Genomic DNA, 18,966 nt, shown 5'->3' with positions numbered 1-18,966 from the left:
TATCGTTAACATAAGTGACCAAAAATGGTCACTCAAGTCAACCCAGGATAGGCGATTATTAATTAATCCATCATGAGGGTTAAGAAGTGTGACCCAGTGGATCAGAGGGTTTGATTGTTCAGCAGTATTGAGGTTATGGGTTCAAGCCTCCCAGTCCCCCCGACCTCCACAGAGGTGAGCAAGCAAGGACGTGCACAGATGGACACTAGGTGGTGCTAGAGCACCTGCCCTTTGCCCTCTGACCAGATAAGTGCCCTTTTGAAAGTAAAAATGTTCTTGTATGCGTTTTCCAGCAACAGGTACAGTATAAAGGGGCAACAGAATCAAACCACTGAGGTCTTACCGCCAGCTGCAATAACACCAACACATGATTGGAACACAAATGAAAACATTTATTAATTACAAGATACAGGAATGTTTTTGTTCCAAATTGTACAGATTCATTGTAACAAATCATACAGTAAAAGTAATTTTAAGTGCAAATTCTTTGCTAGCGATAATATTAAATTTACAAAACTGTTAAGCAAAAATCCCTTGTTCTTCTACAGCAAACAGTAGCCACATTGGGGCAGGGCAGGGAGGGGGTTGGGGGGAGGGGGGCGGGGGGAAGCAGTAGTTTCATTCCCATTCCCTCATAACTATGGTACAGTAAATAGCATGAAAGGTACAGCAGACAATAGATGTGATAAAGGGACTGATCCAAGACCAAATCATAAGCAACCAGTGGAAATGTCTTAATATCAGCAGTTTCATGTGTGAGTTCATCTCCAAAGCAAAACTTGAATTAAGAATGTGTGTGTGTGTGTTTGTGTGCAAGTATTCAACCAAGAGAACGACTGTTTTAAGACTACATAACGTACAGTATTATAGCTGCATAGGGGTGCATCAGTGTGGGGGAACGCTGTGTGTGGTGCACACTCGGGTCATGTGACAGGAGTCAGTGTGGGGGAACGCTGTGTGTGGTGCACACTCGGGTCATGTGACAGGAGTGGCAGAGGAGATGCGAGTCCAGAGGGAAGCACTGGGAGCCCGGCTTATCGGAGAGCTGCTTCCCGCACTCCTGAGGAAGAGGCACACACACGCGCACATATAGATAAGAACAGGAATGCAGATGAGGAAGTGAGGTCAGCTATCAAATCACTACATGATAATATTCTTCATCAAAACACATGACATCCTTTGGACAAAATCAACGAGCTTGGTGTCTTTACACAGGCTTCATACAGACGTTACAAAACGAAATTCAAGGATTTTTTTCAAGCACAATGTTTTTCATTTTCAAGGACTTCACGCAAATCAAATAATTGAATTTCAAATATAAATTTGGCCCAAAAGGGGCATCAAATTTGCATTATGTTACATTTTGTTTTTAACAAGTTAATTCTACTAACAATCTTGGGAATGGGACGGGAAAATATTTGTCTAAAGATTGCCTTGACTTTGAACAGATGATCATACCTCAGTAAGCGCATTTTTTTGTCTTTTTAATACCAACTTTGGTCAAAATATAAGACGTGACGTCACTGACAGACAGTGTTATGTGGTCAATTTTCAACCCCAACAGTTTTGCTATTTGCCTGATGAAGAACCACTGTTTAGGTTGAAACGTTGCATTTGTAGTCAATCAATATTGGGAGCTGCTCCAGTGTGCGGATATCTCCTCTTTTCACCTATCTTTCTTTACAGGGTTCCCACTCATTTACATGGATACAATTTCAAACCCTTTCAAGGATGCATAATAGAATTTCCATGTAACGTGAGGCGGTGCCGGTGACTCTGAATCAATACCAGAAATTCTGACTACATTGGACAAATAGGACACACCTCTATTGGATTTTAGCACTTTAGATAGAAATATCTCACTACGCGCATGCGCAGTTGAGCAGACACATTAGTAATTAGCGTGCATAGCGCACATGATATTTCTAGTTAATATAATACAACGACTAAAATCCAATATAACGAGGAGTGTCCTATTTGTTCAGTGTAGTAATCATTTCTGGTATTGATTTGGAGTCGCTGCGTCATGTTGCATACCTGCGGAAGATCACTGTAACAATTTCATCACGCACAACAAAATTCCACAAGCTTTCCAAAACTTTCACGGATTTGACTGAGGGCGGAAAGTGAGATTTTGAAATTCCATGACTTTTCCAGACTTTCCATGACCGTGAGAACGCTGAGCTGAAGGCTGCACTCACCTCGCAGTGGTAGCACTCAAAGTGATAGTCCTTGTTCATAGACACAACCCTGAGGATCTCCTCACTGCCCTGTGATGGGAAAAGGAGAGAGCGGTGGAGACGTCAGGTCAGAGGTAGGGTCAGCAGCAGTAGGGGTGTCACAATTAATCGTTTAATCGATGCATCGCGATGCGGACGTGTGAATCGAATCAAATTGTTGACAGGTGAATCGTTGAGTCGTTTATGTTGGCATTCAGATTTTAAGGCACTTTCTAAGTAAAAAAGGGCCTTGATATTTATCTTGACTGCTTGTATTAATTGATGAAAAAGTAGCCATGTGCAGTAATAATATAGAACATTGAGGATGTGATACTTGGAGCTGTATCGAGATGCATCGTGGAATCAAATCGAAACGTTGACAGATGAATTAGAATCGAATGGAATCGTGAGGCCAGTGAAGATTCACAGCCCTCGTCAGCAGACACAAAGATCACACACACACTCGGGTCAAACATCAAATCATCCTGCTCGGAGTAGCCATTGGGTCTGGTTTTCCAAAGCGCAGGACAAGTCAGATCCTGTGTCAGGTAGCTTGTGAATCACAGAGAAAATGCTAGTTCATCAGATTTTGAAACCCCTTTCCTGTGATTGCCCAAACTTTCGTCGTACTATTGTCCCATATGGCAACTAGTGAGGGCGGGGCAACTAATGAGGGCGGGGCAAGCAGCACGACTTTTTCATTTCCCCCCACCCAGATTTATCCTGCCGCTCCCGGGACTGAACCGGGTCACAAGCTCGCTTCTCTAACCTTGAGGCCACCACTGCCCCCTGTTGTGTTGTGTTGTGATGAATTAGGAATGTAAGCTTATTCTGACACTTGTTCTATGTCACTATAAGGAAAAGAGCACCGGTTAAAAATGCATTTGCAGATAATGTTATATTCCACTCTAGTCTGAAGCCACAAATACAATAAGGGCACAGGCAATTGAGAACGGACACACACACACACACACACACACACACACACACACACACACACACACACCAGCTGTATTCAGATTCAAACGGCTTCATACACACACAGTGATGTGCACTTACCTCAGTAGGTAAGATGGGCTGTAAACAGGCAGCGCACTTTGGGGCAAACGTCCTGAAAGAGCACACAGGGAAAAGGTTGATTGTTCTATGTTGGAGTGATAAGATAGCGGAGTCATGTCTGGAGGAAATGGGATGAGGAAGGGACATTTTTTAAATGCTATGCATGCAAAGAGTACTTTCCAAAAGTAACATGCCGATTAAAGTTTAAATCCTTGTGATAAAGTATGTATTACATACAAAGGTACTACATTGTAGTACCTTTGTAGTTGATGGCTATGGTTACACCTGTCAATAAAACATGAGGTCACATCACTATATGTCCACTCTAGGTTTGAAGATGGCCGTTTCTGCATCTCCTCTGGAGCCGAGTGCACCAGCTGGGCGTACGCCTACAGTAGGTGTAACGCTACGTCCGACGTAGAACTCGAAGTTACGACTAACTTAATTTTATGACTAGTGCACCATGTAGTCTTAAGCCCTGTATGCGCTGCGCCTGGGTGTAACTTTTACGTCTGGTATGGAGCAGGCGTAAAAGTTACACCCAATGCGTACCCATACACTGACTGGCAGCTGTCTCATCTTGATCTGCGCTGTCGGGACTGACAGCTCTGTGCTGTCAGTGCCGTTCAGTCCTGTGATGCGGGGGAATCTTCTCCAAAGATATCGATCGATATGTGCTGTAAATGGACGTTTTGTGCGCAGGACCTCCGCTCGTCGGCGGGTTTTTAAAAGCCGATGCGTCGGAAGATCTTCCCATTTCTTCCTGACTTCTCAACTGCCCGCAGTGCGCAGTCCGCCATCACATTCATTACTGATTGCACTTGTGATTCTGTTTTTGTGTTGGCGCTGTTAAATTGAGCTGTGAGAACGTTGTTTCTACGCTTTGAATACAACTCTATAAGTCTGAGCTGAGTTGGAGCTGTCTGTCAGCTGTCTCGTGCTCGTCTGAGAGAAGTGTGTTGCTTGGCAACAAGCACGTATCCACGTGGACGCGCACGTCCGCAGCCTAAAGACCGGGCGCAGCTACGACCGTGGTAAGTCAGGCTTGGTGCACTCGGTGTAAATTCAAATCACAACGTCGGGCGTAGCTAAGACCGGCGTAACAGTTAAGACCTACTTTTTTACGCCCAGCTGGTGCACTCGGCTCCAGGTGTTCTGTTTTAACCCGTGTCTTCTGCTCTGCTTCTGCATCTAGATACACTGTTTGTGGGCACAATGTGGCTGGACTGCTTCCAGACAACCAATCACAATACAAGGCCCGCCCCACTTCCATCTGGTTTTAAAGATCTGATGGCAACATGAGCAAAATCCCAATTTTTCTTCATCCGGATGCGTCACTGAAACAACTGCAACTGTCTGTAGTACCCACTGTAAAGAACAGTAAACAGCTACACTGTAACAGTCTGGACCCACTGTAAAGCACATTAAACAGCTACACTGTAACAGTCTGGACCCACTGTAAAGAACAGTAAACAGCTACACTAGTGTCCTCTACAGAGAGTGGCGTCAGCGGAGGACCAAAATGCGAGACTCATTAGCCAATGAACAGCCAGGAATGGGTCTCGCGCTACTTTTGCATGCTAAAATAAAGCTGATAATGTACAATTTCATTCAAGGGATGAAAAACCCTTTCAGAGTACAACACAAACTGTCTATTTTGCTGCAACTCGACAGTGCTGCTTTTTTTTTTTACTCACGAGTTCCAGGACCTTACTTCCTGGAAAAAAACTGGTCCATTGGAGTGAATGGAGATGTCGGGACTCTTCTACCTACACGGCTCTGAGCTACACTAGAACTGTACACTGTAACTGTCTGGACCCACTGTAAAGAACATTAAACCATTGATACCTGATGCAGCATTTGTGTGTATATCCCTCATTTGTGTGTGTATCCCTTTAAGACCGCGAACCGCGTCTTAAAGGGATACACACACAAATGCTGCATCAGGTATCAATGGGTTAAACAGCTACACTGTAACTGTCTGGACCCACTGTAAAGAACATTAAACGGCTACACTACAGCAAATGCATTGTGAGTAATTTGGTGCATAACATGTCTAGGTGGAGTAGTAGGAGTAGGGGTATTCTACTTGTTTTGTAACATGGTAATGTTGCTTATTGCTTATTTAGAACTGTTTGTGTTATGAACGTTGACAGTAGACTAGACACAGACGGAAAGATGGAGAGATGCGGGTGACATTCAACAAAAGCTTCCAGGCCAGATTCCAAGCCCAGATGTTGTGGGATCTCTTGTCGGGTTCCATTTGCACCGGGAATGTGACGTCACCTGACCTCGGATTTCCTACTCCGAAACTACGGGGAACCTCACCAACCCTGACCTCAAAATCCAAGATGGCAGCTCCCGCATCAACAGTCATAAAACGTAGTGATATACAGGTTATTTGCACTTCTGTTTTATTTGCGTCTTGTTAAATCCGTCGTACACACACCATACTGTATATAACTTCTATCTGTGGACATGTTGCTACGGTGTTTGTATGTTCAAAATACCTTTGAAATGCATTGATATCAACTGGTATTGCTAACAACGGCTAGCCTGGCAACTCGGGTGTGACGTCGTTCAACTGGGAAATCCCCGGTGCCCAGTGCAAATGGAACACGCCAACGGTATATGACTAGAGCTGAGCCACCATGGATCATCTAACGTCTCCCCACAACAAAAGCATTCAAACGCATGGCATGTCTCACTTGTTGTAGTCCGCCACACAGTAGATGTTGCTGTTCTGGTCCACGGTGAACGGCACGCCGTCCAGAGCCTTGGAGCACACCACACAGCGGAAGCAGCCTGGATGGTACGAGTTCCCAAGAGCCTGCAGGATCTGAGAGGGGAGGTCCAGAACTTATTATTAAGAGCCTGTAGGTTCTGACAGGGGAGGTCCAGAACTTATTATTAAGAGCCTGTAGGTTCTGAGAGGGGAGGTCCAGAACTTATTATTAAGAGCCTGTAGGTTCTGAGAGGGGAGGTCCAGAACTTATTATTAAGAGCCTGTAGGTTCTGAGAGGGGAGGTCCAGAACTTATTATTAAGAGCCTGCAGGTTCTGAGAGGGGAGGTCCAGAACTTATTATTAAGAGCCTGTAGGTTCTGAGAGGGGAGGTCCAGAACTTATTATTAAGAGCCTGTAGGTTCTGAGAGGGGAGGTCCAGAACTTATTATTAAGAGCCTGCAGGTTCTGAGAGGGGAGGTCCAGAACTTATTATTAAGAGGTCAATGGACTCAGCTACTAGGGCTGCTCGATTATGGCAAAAATCATAATCACGATTATTTTTTGACTGATATTGAGATCACGATTATTTAACGTGATTACTCTGACTTTGGCAACATCATGCATTTGCAAAATGTGTCTTTTAAATACTGGACGTCTTTGAACTTTAAATATAATTTAAGGTTAAAACAAGGAAATAAATGGAAAATAAAAGTATTATTATTGTTAGATAAATAAATAGGCCAACTAAAATATTAATATATAAAAATAATAATAATTGTTTTATCTCGATGATCTTGTTTTCATAATTGCGGGAATCCAAAATTGTAATTGAGATTAAAATCTGATGAACTGAGCAGCCCTGTCAGCGACACACTGGACACGCATTCATAGCAACCGCGACCCTAAACCCAAAACACAGTATCACTAGCTATGAGTGATACACCTTGAATTTCTGAGCAGATGTAAAAGCAGGCGACAGCTGAATGCTGCGTGCTGTTCTCGGGACGGTTGTCAAAAGGCATTCTGGGAAACGTAGGAAAACCACTAACTTGCAGTAGAAGTATATACGAGGCGGGCGGAGGGAAAGTTGGTTCACCAGAAAAAAGTAAATTACAACTCTTCGACACAAAACCCCCGGAATGCATTGAGCACCACACACTGATGATATAGGACTTGTTTTACATCGACGACGTGATTTAAACCACATCTTTCAATCAAAACATTTGCTTAGGAGCTATTGGGTCACTTCTTCATGTGGCACGTATGCCCGCCCACACACGCACGCACACACACACACACACACACACACACCCCTCCCCTCACCTGTTCCAGAATAAGATGGCCGCACACGCTACACTTCTCAGCAGCAGCCTGGAAACCGGAAAACTGTGATAAGAAGGCAAACGATTAGCACGGGAAATAAATCTCAATTTGATATTTTATGAAGTCGTTTTAATCTGAATACAGCTGGAGTGTGTGTGTGTGTCTGTGTGTGTGTGTGTGTTACAGAGATGAGGAAAATAAGTCTTTCTTGGCTTTGACCTTAACTCTCTCACCATGTAATCCTCTTGACAGTACACAGAGCCATTGACATTGTAAAAGTCCTTGTTTCTCAGGGTGCGTCCTGGGAAAGGAGAGAGGAGGAACACAAAGAGACAATCAGTCATTTTCAACCATATCGAGGACCCCTCATTTAGTCCACATTAAAAACCCACGGACCCCGATTTGATGAGATTTTGTCTCTCCGACTCAAAATCTGAGATTTCTTTTTGTTAGATATGATTTTGTCCAGAATTCCATGATTGGTAACGAGAGAGATAACGGTGTCAAAACTAGTCATTCAACACTAATTGTGTCGACTTCTTGTAAAATGGAATAACGGTGAAGTTTAACAATTCATCCATCCGTTTTTCCTGGTGGGGACCCCCCGGAGCCCCCTCAAGGACCCCCTAGTGGTCCCCCTGGACCCCACTTTGAGGACCACGATGCAAGCAGACATCATGATGGGCGAGCATCCTCAGTAAAGATACCTGCCGGGTACATTTTAATTAGAGCCCAACCGATATATTGGTCCACCGATATTATCGGCCGATACCGATATATTGGTTATCAGCCAATATCGGGCCGATATGCCGATATTTCTTTATTTTATTTTTTTTAAGTCATAGACAGCATGTTGTGTATATTTGATCTTTTTTCTTAACTCAAGTTATATTTTATATTTGTTCTATTTGTGTTTTTCTATGTCTAGTTATTTATAATGATTAAATTCCCAGTTCAGTTTACTGTTTCATTGCATTGATGTCATCTTGGACAATAAAGTTTATTGATAAGCTGTAAAATATCCTGCCTACATGACATATCTCAAGTCATATCTTTCTCAAGTGTTTGATATCTGAGGGATCATTGCAAAAACATTGTATAATATAATGTGTATATTTAATATAAGAATACCGGCCGATATATCGATATCGGATTTTTTCTACTCCCCAATATCGGTATCGGCATCGGCCTAAAAACTTCAGTATGGGTCGGGCTGTAATTTGAATAGTAAACAGTAGATGAAGGAGTGACAGAAGCTCAGCAGAAGCGCAAACGTACTTCCTGCTTCATTGTTGGGTTTGGGAGGGGACAGAAGAAGGAGGACTCACCGCAGGACACGCAGGTGAAGCAGCGCGTGTGATAGAGGTTGTCCAGAGCCTGGCAGGCGTTATCCGCCCCGTACACGCCTTTCCCACACTTCACGCAGGTCCCTGAACACAGCACAATGGGACGCACACACACACAACAACAACAACAGATGCAAACACAGCATTAAGTGGAGGAGTAGTCGGCACACCGGCTCTTAACACTTTAGCTTTACGACGCATTCCGAGAGGACGTGTCTGAAATCCAGCACCACGCAAAGTGTCAACACTTGTAAATCCTGTCGTTCGCACCACCGAGGGCATTTTCACACAGTTAAAAGCCGGGTTAAAAGCCTGTTTACTCCTCATCCCCCCGTTCGGAAGCTCTGGTAAAGAGGGCAAACATGACTTTTTGACTGTTAGTATGAGAGAAGAGTGTATATGTTGCTCTTGGGAGTTTTGAGTTCACAGGTTACTATAACTGCTTAAGGCAGGGATACTCTACTTGCTTTACCCGGGGGCCACTTTTGTGAAATGATAGAAGGCCAGGGGCCAGTTAATAAACAAACAATATACATTTTTCTGTAGCGGATTGTAGGTTTTTGGGGTGTCAGCCGGAGTTTAGTCCGACAATGTTGTGCACACCGGATAGTTAGTTAGGTTAAGTTAGTTACCGTAGGTTAAAGGAACACTCTGCCCATTTTCAACCAGCTTTGTATCATTAGAACATCAGCAGTATATCAGAAAACTGTAAACTGTTTTGAAGTCTGTCATTTACTGGTCCACACTTTAACACTCAATAACTGTCAAATTAAATGACAGACTTCAAAACAGTTTACAGTTTTCTGATATACTACTGATGTTCTAATGATACAAAGCTGGTTGAAAATGGGCGGAGTGTTCCTTTACCCTTGTACCCCGCTAGTCCATCTGATGGACTTTTCCTGCATTCGCGTATGGGCCGTTTCGACAGTTTTTGAGTAAATGGTTTTAAACTAAGGCTAGGTATTTTTTTTGGGGTATTTGACAAAAATCAATCATAGTTATCATTTTTATACGCTCCTAAGACCTATTTTCAAAAATACTCCTCAATTTACTACTGGTCCATCTGATGGACCCATTGACTTCCATTGAAACCACTCTATTGGTACTCCCAGCAAATTTTCACAAAATTAATTTATTTCATTTATTTCAGCGGGCATCCTGGACCAAATACCTTGAACTTTGACCTTAATATCTAACCTTGGAGTTGGTAGAAATTTTGGGGGAGTTACATGGTCTCAAAGTCCATTGCATAGTTGTCCCATTGATTTCAATGTTAATTTTGCACAAAAAGAACATTTTTTTTTGACTTCCAGCAAATTTTTCAAAAAAATCATTATTTCCTTGATGTTACACATCTCACCTTGACTCAAGGGGTTAAAATTGTAGTTTCTACTGTGTTTGCCTATTTCCCCATATTCCCCCAGTTTTGGCATAGCAATCAATTCCATACAGTTTACATGAAATGTAAAAAAAACTGATTCCTATGCCAAAAATGGGAAAATATTAGAAAACTGAATTTGACAGTCCACACTACTGATTTGAAGCCTTTAGACCAGGATAGATGCTGGACTAAAGCTCGTTTGTGTTTTTTGGGGAAAATGGCTGGAAGTCCAAAACATGCGCTTTTTGGATTTTTGGCTCAAAATATGAAAAAATACTATTTTTACAAAAAATCACAAAAAATACAAAAACCCACTGATGATGTCACAATGTCTGTGACATCATCAGTAATGTCATCAGTGACATATTATTGACAAAAAATCATCTCATGACATCACTGATGATGTCATAGGCTAGTGATGTCATAGCTATTGTGACATCATGCCTGCAAATCTTTGATACTAGGCATCTTGCAGTGGTGACTTTTGTAAAACACCCCAACCTGCCCATAATATCAGACCCAAAGCCAGTTTGTCTTTATGGAAATGGAAAAAAAAACACTTTTTTTTTTTTTATGTACTTTTTTTTTTTTACTGTACTTACTGTACACTGGCATTTGAGGGGTTAAAATTCGAATAGGTATGAAATGTTGGTATGAGGTATTAGGGAAGAAGTTACCAATGAATTATAAACAGTAAAAAAAAATTAAATTTAAATTAATATTTATAAATTAGTACACGATACCTGTTAAGGTCCATCAGATGGACCAATAGTAAATTGAGGATTCCGCGGCAGTGGGGTACAAGGGTTAAGTACATAGCCTACATAAGTGCCTGGGTAGCGAGCAGACGGAGGTATTTGACAATTTCGTAGCTAAATCATAGATTATTGAAAGATATTCCATATTCCAGACTGAAATGTGGCCCACGGGCCGCAAGTTGGGAGAGAAAGAAAAGAAAGGTTTAATAGGTACGGGATCATGACGGTCCATAAAATCTAATTTTAATCTTCGCGGGCAGTGGGCACTGACATTTCGAACCCTAACCCTTAAAATTACTCATAAAACAGGAAAAAACAACAATGTACAACTAAAATGTTTGGTGCCATTCCTCTTCAAACAAGCAAGCGAGACATAAGACAGGCTGCTTACAGGTACAAGTTCCTCCAAAGCGTTATCTAACGGCAGATCATCTTTGTTCCCTATTTTAAATCAAACATGAAGATGCGCTTGGTGCCAAAATACTACTTTCACTTCCTGGCCAAAGTTTCCTTCAAAGTTAGGGTTTAGGTATAAGGTCTCCAGGGAGGTCACGGGGTAGGTTTCAGGTTAGGGTTAGGTCAATAATCTACTTTTTTGTTGTTGTTGCTCAAGATCATGTTGAGTTCAGCCTTCGCTGCTTGGTACGGCCGTAAAATGACGGCGTCGCGGCGCATTTGGGGACCCGTGTGCCAGGAAACAACATGAGACAGACCCAGGTTGAAGTCAAGCCAACCTTCACAACTAACTACAGGGTTGCCAGTGCCACTCTTTTGTAACGATCATTTTATTATAGATAAGGACTTTTAAGGATCATCCAAAATTGCGGGCCAATAATTCAGAGATGTTCACACGAGTGTATTTTGTGATATACGTGTTTCAGCAATAAATCGGAGGGGGGGAAAAACAAGAAAACCAAACGAAACAGATTGAAACAAAAATGTATCCACTGCAGGTCACCTACGCAACCAGCCGCATATTTAAGCTAAGAAATCACTGGATGCACTATCAGTATCAGTATCACAGTATCACGAGAGTGATACTGTAGATAGGATAAAGTGTATCGACTTCAAGCTTGTCCAGCACTACTGATGATGACGACGCAGAGAAATTATATCCTAGGTGGATTTTGAGATGACCGAGTGCACGAGGCGCAAACTTCAAGAGATTCCACTAGGCTAAAGTAAGTAAGTACTTTCAAGTCCTTGATTATTATTTTTCCTTCAATCCAAGCAATTTCAAGTACTTTCTAGAGCTGCAACGATTAATCGATGAGTCGATCGACAGAAAAATAACCTACAACTATTTTGATAATCGATGAATCGTTTTGAGTAATTTCTTAAGAAAAAAAGTAAAAATTATCTGGTTCCAGCTTCTTAAATGTGAATATTTACTGGTTTCTTGACTCCTCTACGACAGTCAAGTAAATATCTTTGGGTTGTGGACATAACAAGATGTTTGAGGATGTCATCTTGGGCTTTGGGAAACACTGATCGCCATTTTTTCACCATTTTCTGACATTTTATAGACCAAACAACTCATCGATTAATCGAGAAAATAATCGACAGATTAATCGATAATGAAAATAATGGTTAGTTGCAGCCCTAGTACATTCCAGACCCATGGAAACTCAATAAGTAACTCTTCTGTGTGTTGCTGCTCTAGTCTGGTATAAGGAAGTACATGTTCAGCACTAGTCAGAGCATTGGAAGTCACACGGAAAAGTTGGGCGGTGGTTCAAGCTACAGAGTGTCACTGCGTTCTATTTAAAGCATCTATATTTTTGCCTTTCTACCGTGGTTGAGGGAGGGCCACGCAAAATTAACAATTCCTACACTCTGTTCCTCCTATGGTCTTGGACAGTCCCATCGATATTTAGGACCAGGAATAACTCCCGGCCAAAAACCAGAAAGCAGAGATCCAGGCTGAAAAACTTCAGTTCTTAAAATATCAATGTGTGGAGCTGCTCCACAGAGAAGAATTGGTTGGAGTGCCTGGGACAGCATCCAGGGGCATTTTCTAGGAATAAGGCTACATTTTGTGGTCCATGACCAACAGCGAGCGCGGCTGTAGAATAAAGTGCATTGTGGGTAATACATTTAAACGTTGGGCACAACATGTGGTGCATTGTGGGTAATACATTTAAACGTTGGGCACAACATGTGGGTAAACTGAAGGAAACTAACACCGATGCACTGAAACCGCCTCCGAGACTGAAACCAATGAAAATCACAAAAAAAGATGAAAAGAAAGGAGGTCCGACATGCTGAAGAAGGCTTCTGAAACGTTTGGCGTATTTCTTCCCCTGGCTGAGCCTAAACTCACTGGAGATGGAACGATATGAAAACTTCATATCACGATTATAGTGACCAGAATTAGCACGGTTATCAGTATTATCACGGTTTGTTAAAATGTGTTGAAACTGTTCAAAAAGTACTAATACACTCACAGAAATCATGAAATGATCATGAAATTTTGAAACGGTACCGTTATCATAAGGAATTTGATCACGGTTATCATTCAAACCGGTTATCGATACATCACTTAAACCAGTGATACTCAACTTGCGGCCCACGAATGGAATTGATTTTTTTTTTACAGTGCACCTGAACGCAACATGCAAGATACCCGCTGAATAAGTGTCCAAATGTTCATGTCATTCTGGCCAATACTCCACTTCTGTTATAGCATTTCATCCTGGAATTAAGGAATATCTTTCAATAATCTATGATTTAGCTGCTAAATTGTCAAATACCGCCGTCTGCTCGCTACCCAGGCACTTATGCATGTACTTAACCTAACTAACTATCCGGTGTGCACAACATTGTCAGACTAAACTCCGGCTGACACCCCAAAAACCTACAATCCGCTACAGAAAAATGTATATTGTTTTGTTTATTAACGGGCCCCTGGCCTTCTATCATTTCACGAAAGTGGCCCCTGGGCAAAGCAATAAGCACAAGATGACATCTTTGCATATGGATCGTTTTCTCTCTTTTTACCTTTTTGTGACAATATTAAGCCACAAAATTAGTCTTTTCAACCTAATTGATGGATGTGCTCCATGCTTTATTCGAGGGCTGGGCCCTCGAATAGGCCCAGAAATCCTCTGTATTTGACACATTGTCCACTATACCTCTGCACTTTCTATCAAGTGGCTTAAATGTTCAGTTCTAAGTCAAAGCTACAAGTATGGGCAATATGGGCAAAATCTAAATATCACAAATATTTTCAACCAAATGCCTTGATATGGATATAATGCAACGATATTGGTGCAACAATATTTACACAATGAGATTTTTATCATCAGTAATATGGATATAATGACTGGGGCAAATAATACAACAACAGGTAGAACAGTCTGTTAAGTACAAAAAAATGACATCACTTTACTGTAACGCAGCCTTTAAAACCAACACTTACGCCATATCACGATATTGTGATATCCAAAAGAAAAGACTAAGATGATATCTAGTCTCATATCCCGATATCGCCGATATATAATATTGATATATTGCCCAGACCAGTCCTACTTTATACCTGCTGATCAAAGTCTTATTGTATCTCTCTCTGCTTTCTGGCTTTATAGGAGTGTAATTGTTCGTGTTCACAAATACGGACCGGCCTGTCGCTTAATAATAACCGTAGGAACCGTTCGCTTTAGCCCCGCTCATCGCGAGCGCGCCAGCGTCTGTCTTCACGGCTCAGGTCTAATGGCTGTGAGTGAGGAGGAGTACAGTATTGTATGTCCCCTCTGGGCACACATACCTGAGCCGACAAACAGGCTACAGCAGCACACCGCCCCCTGCACACGCCAGAGCAGTGCTGCTACACACACACACACACACACACACACACACACACGGCGCGCGCACACATGACTCACACACCCACAGACGCATGCACACACACACACGCGCGCGCACACATGACTCACACACCAACAGAGACGCACGCACACACACACACACATCGTTATTGTGGCCTGAAGTCACTCTGGGAAACACACAAACACACCCTGCCACAAAGAAACAATATACACACAGTTACACACTTCTACCCATACAACACACACACACACAGTCTGCGCCTTAATCTTCTGTGACTCACTGTAATGGTGGGAGCTGTGTGTTTATACGAAACATGTCATTTGCGTCTGAACGTTGAGGCAGTCTCGGCACTTCACCGAGTGTGTATGTAAGTTATGTCACGTATCGATGCGCTACATTTGCCCTCTATCACGAATTGGCAACGTCTGCTCAAACGTCAGCTGTGCGCGGCGGCTACAGGTGTGTGTCTGCATGTGTGTGTGGTGGCTACAGGTGTGTGTCTGCATGTGTGTGTGTGTGTGTGTGTGGAGGCTACAGGTGTGTGTCTGCATGTGTGTGTGTGGGGTGGCTACAGGTGTGTGTCTGCAAGTGTGTGTTGTAAGCCGCGCATATTTCTATTGTGTGTGTGTGTGTGTGTGTGTGTGTGTGTGTGTGTGTGTGTGCTAGCTTTACTATGCTCATTCCTCTCGACAATAATGTACATTTTCAAAGCGTCAGTTAAATGCTAAGCTGTTTTTCTTCATCTCACACTTCTCTTTTATCTCTTCCTCTCTTTTATCTTCCCTCTCTCTCTCTCTCTGTGTTCTCTCCTCTCTTTCATGGCCGTGAAGCTGAACACATGGGCTTGTCTGGATCAGTTTCTGGGGCCCAGAGTGTTTTTCTCTCCTCTCCTTTATGTTCTGCATGTCTCTGCAGGCTCCATGGCACCAGGCTCCATGGCACCTTCCTTCCATCCATCCATCAATCAATCCACTTCTTTCAACTATCAACCTGTCCATCCATCCATCCAGCAAAGCCTTTGATTCAGGGGAGGCCCTGTGATCTGACACCAGGCAGATTCAGGGGAGGCCCTGTGATCTGACACCAGGCAGCGAGTCATCATCATCATAACAACAATAATAATAATAACACAATAATAACACACTGAGGGAGGATGTTGGAACGTGACCCAGTGAACTGAGCAGATTATGTCATCTATATTAAGGGGATGCTGTGTGAACCGTGACTGCACCGGTTCAAATTGGGGTTTTTCCACGTCTCTCTACCTCTCTCCTCACTAAGTTCCCTGGCTTTCCCGTTTCCACTCCATGCCCTGAAAACAGCTGATAAGAAGAAAAGAGGAGTCTGACTGATCTTACCAAAGAACTCCTGGCGGTTGTCTGTGCCCTCTCTTCCGGCTCCGGGATCCTCCTGGGCCTTGACGGGCCCGGGCCCGGCTGAGGCCTGCACCAGCGTCGTGGCCGTGGGCTTGGAGATGGCTTTTATCGGAGGAGGCTGGTGCTCTTTCCACACCAGCCCCCCCAGGAGCCCCTCCCCCTCCAGCGCCGCGTCTCTCAGCAGCAGTCGGGTCAGCTCCTCCTGGTACCGGGTCCCGGGCAGGTCCGAGTAGCGGGCCCTCTCTCCCGTCACGCCCCCCTCCTCTCCTCGGGCTCCCGCCCGTCGCTCCTCCCACCAGTCCGACCCGGCCTGGTAACACATGGCGGCCGGACTTCCGACCGCAGGCGGGTACGAGTGCCGGCTATCGTGGGCGCCCGGGGGCACCACCCCTCCCTCCAGATAATGAGTCCAGGCCTCGGCGGTGGTGGGTGCCCCGGCCCTGCCCCCCGCGCCCCCATACCCGGCGGTGGAGCCCCCTGTCTGCGGGGAGGGGAACGGCTGTTGCGGGGGGAGGCCTCCGGAGGCCGAGTAGCGGGAGTCGTAGCCCAGGCTGATGCCGCTGGTCCGGTTGCTGCTGCAGCGGCTGCCCATGGGACTCCCTCCGCCGCCGCCGCTGGCCGTGCTGGAGGCGAAGCTGGACCTGGGGCTGACCAGCAGAGACTCCTGCAGGCTGAACGAAGAGCAGGGGCTCAGGGTCGGCCCCGGCGGGTAGAAGAAGCCCCCCCCTCCCGTGACATCGGAAGGACGGTGCGGTGGTGGATGAGAGAGGGACGCCGGTCTGGGGGTCTCCCACAGCTCGCTGCCTGTGCTCAGGCGTTTGTAGAACAGCGCCTCCTGGAGCGAGAGGCGCTTGTGCCTCTCCGGCTCGGGGAGGTAGCCGGCTTCGTAGCCGGCGCCGCCGGCCCTGGGAGCCGAGCCGTACCCCGTGGCGGTGGGGTACGGCGGGGGCACGGAGAGAGGCGGGGGCTGGGAGAGGAGCTGCTGTCGTCGCACCAGCTGCTGGAGCTCCAGGGAGTAGCGCCGCTGGTTCAGGGACGCCTTGGAGCCCAACGGGTCCCCGCCGCCATCGGGGCCCAGTCCCGACTCGCGCCTCAGGTGGGAGTCCACGCCTTCGCCCAGGTAGCAGGAGGCGGGCCTCAGGTGGGAGGAGTCCACGCCGCCTTCGCCCAGGTAGCAGGAGGCGCGCTGCTGCGGGGAGCGCCGCCTCAGCGGGGCCAAGGTGGACGGGTGGAGCGGCTGCTCGCCGTCCGGAGGTACGGGGCCCGCCGCCGTGGTGGAGGAGGAAGCAGGAGGTGGGCTGATGAGATGCTGCTGAGAGGAGGAGGAGGACACTCCTCCTCTCCCGCCCGCTGGGACGCACACCTCGGCTGCGGTCGCAGAGGCAAGCGAGAACTGGCCGGGTCTGGAGGGCGAGGCAGCTGCAGGGTTGGGAGCCGGTGGCAGACCGCCGCCCCCAGTACCACCAGAGATGCCAACGTTGCCGTTGCTGTTGTTCAAGTTGTTGGCAGAGTCATGTTTCTTCTTTGAACTGTTGAATTTCACACTGCCCGAGTCGGTTAGCTTTAACTTCTCCAATAACTTGCTGATTGGTCGGTCCATGATGGAGCCTATACTTGTATGTCTCTTTAAGTCAAAGTCAAGTTGTTGTTTTTTTTGCTTTTCAATCTTACAGCTACGTTAAAGACCGATGTTACTCAAATACAATGCGAGGAGTAAGATGTACAGCAGAACAGCAATGTTCAAGTAAAGTCAACAGGACAGTTTTCACTACAGCAGTTGAAATGGCAGAATCTGTTGCAACAACAAATAAAAACAATACAAACTGGCTTGAAATCAACTGAGAGGCTAAAAAAAAAAGGACCCTCGCCTATATACACAAAATAAATACAAAGCAGATAAATAAAACGTTTTTTAAGACATCTTACATGACTTGTGTCCTCTGAGTCAGCTGCTGTCCCCTCATGTTGGACAGGGACAGGGACAGGTAGGCAGCTTCGAGCAACAACCCATTGGGATTATTGGACAATTTCTAAAGCGTTCAAGTCAAGAACCAACAAAGCAAGTGACGAGAATAAATAGGAGACACAACATTCAGGACACTTTTCCGTGACCTTATGGTGGCGGAGGGCCTCCTTTGTGGACCCTCATGCGCCTCCACACCTGCATCTTCTGCATTTAGTGAGCTGGTATCTTAGTTTGAGATCTTCTTTTTAGTAACACTGGGCTTTGATATGTTTTGGTTGGTCCAGTGCAGTAGTCCTCCTCCTGGTGTGTCTGTCCCCCTGTTTGATCCTTCTTTCGGCACAATGTGGGGAGGAGAGGTTTAGTAAAGCTGATTTATCACCACTTCTTCTTCATGTGGATCCAGTGTAAATAGACGAGAAAATAAATCCGTTGATGCACAGTGAGTCGACTCACCCGACTTCTGCCATTCATCTCTTGAGGAAAGACGTTGTCGCGATCAAGTAAAAGAACATCTTTTTAAGTTAGCAGGGAAAACACACGGCGTGCGACACCTCTCTGTGTGTGCGTTCTCCTCCTCCTCGGCTCTTTCATTCCCGTTTTCAAAAGGCGAAATCCCGTCTGGACTCTCGGCCAAATGAGTAGCGGAGAAGTTTGGCGAGAGGAGAGGAAAATAGTGGAAAAGCGGAGAGCCGTTACAGACTGTTACATCCAGGTGGGCCGGTGGTGCTTGGCTCACCGAGTCGCTGCAGATAAATAAAATCCTTCCCCCGTGTGCATAGCACGGTCGACAACTTTGTTTCTTTCTTTCTTCCCCCTAAATAATTACTTACCTCCCCCCTCTTTTACACATAGCGTCAAGCCGGCCAGCATGAAAAGCAACACTTCCCGTCGAGATTTTCAAAATAAACTCCTTTTCGACGAGCATACATTTTAAAAAACACAATCTTTTTATACCATCTATTTTATAGCAATATTTTCGAT

At 45.0% G+C, this 18,966-nt stretch overlaps 1 protein-coding gene across 1 annotated transcript; it reads right to left on the bottom strand.

The window, feature by feature from the left end:
• Positions 1-430: 430 nt before the first annotated feature.
• ajuba (ajuba LIM protein) lies at positions 431-18,747 on the bottom strand. Its single transcript, XM_083640683.1, has 8 exons — positions 16,002-18,747; positions 8,656-8,757; positions 7,561-7,628; positions 7,328-7,390; positions 5,987-6,117; positions 3,279-3,330; positions 2,202-2,270; positions 431-1,060 (listed from the first exon to the last, which is right to left on the bottom strand). The coding sequence occupies exons 1-8, from the start codon at positions 17,617-17,619 to the stop codon at positions 938-940; spliced, it is 2,226 nt and encodes a 741-aa protein (XP_083496809.1). The 5' UTR covers positions 17,620-18,747; the 3' UTR covers positions 431-937.
• Between the last annotated feature and the right edge of the window lie 219 nt (positions 18,748-18,966).

The sequence above is a fragment of the Poromitra crassiceps genome (genome assembly GCF_964638095.1).
Source record: "Poromitra crassiceps genome assembly, chromosome: 7".
NCBI classification, from domain to species: Eukaryota; Metazoa; Chordata; class Actinopteri; order Beryciformes; family Melamphaidae; genus Poromitra; species Poromitra crassiceps.
The sequence above is the reverse complement of the archived record's forward strand: the minus strand, read 5'-3'. Positions and strand labels throughout refer to the sequence as shown.

Coding starts and splice junctions, on each gene's coding strand:
- ajuba (XM_083640683.1), bottom strand. CDS start 17,619: ATGGACCGACCAATCAGCAAGTTATTGGAGAAGTTAAAGCTAACCGAC. Junction 6,118..7,327: donor GCCATCTTATTCTGGAACAG/GTGAGGGGAGGG, acceptor CTCCCCTCTCAG/ATCCTGCAGGCTCTTGGGAA. Junction 2,271..3,278: donor AGCCCATCTTACCTACTGAG/GTAAGTGCACAT, acceptor TTCCCATCACAG/GGCAGTGAGGAGATCCTCAG.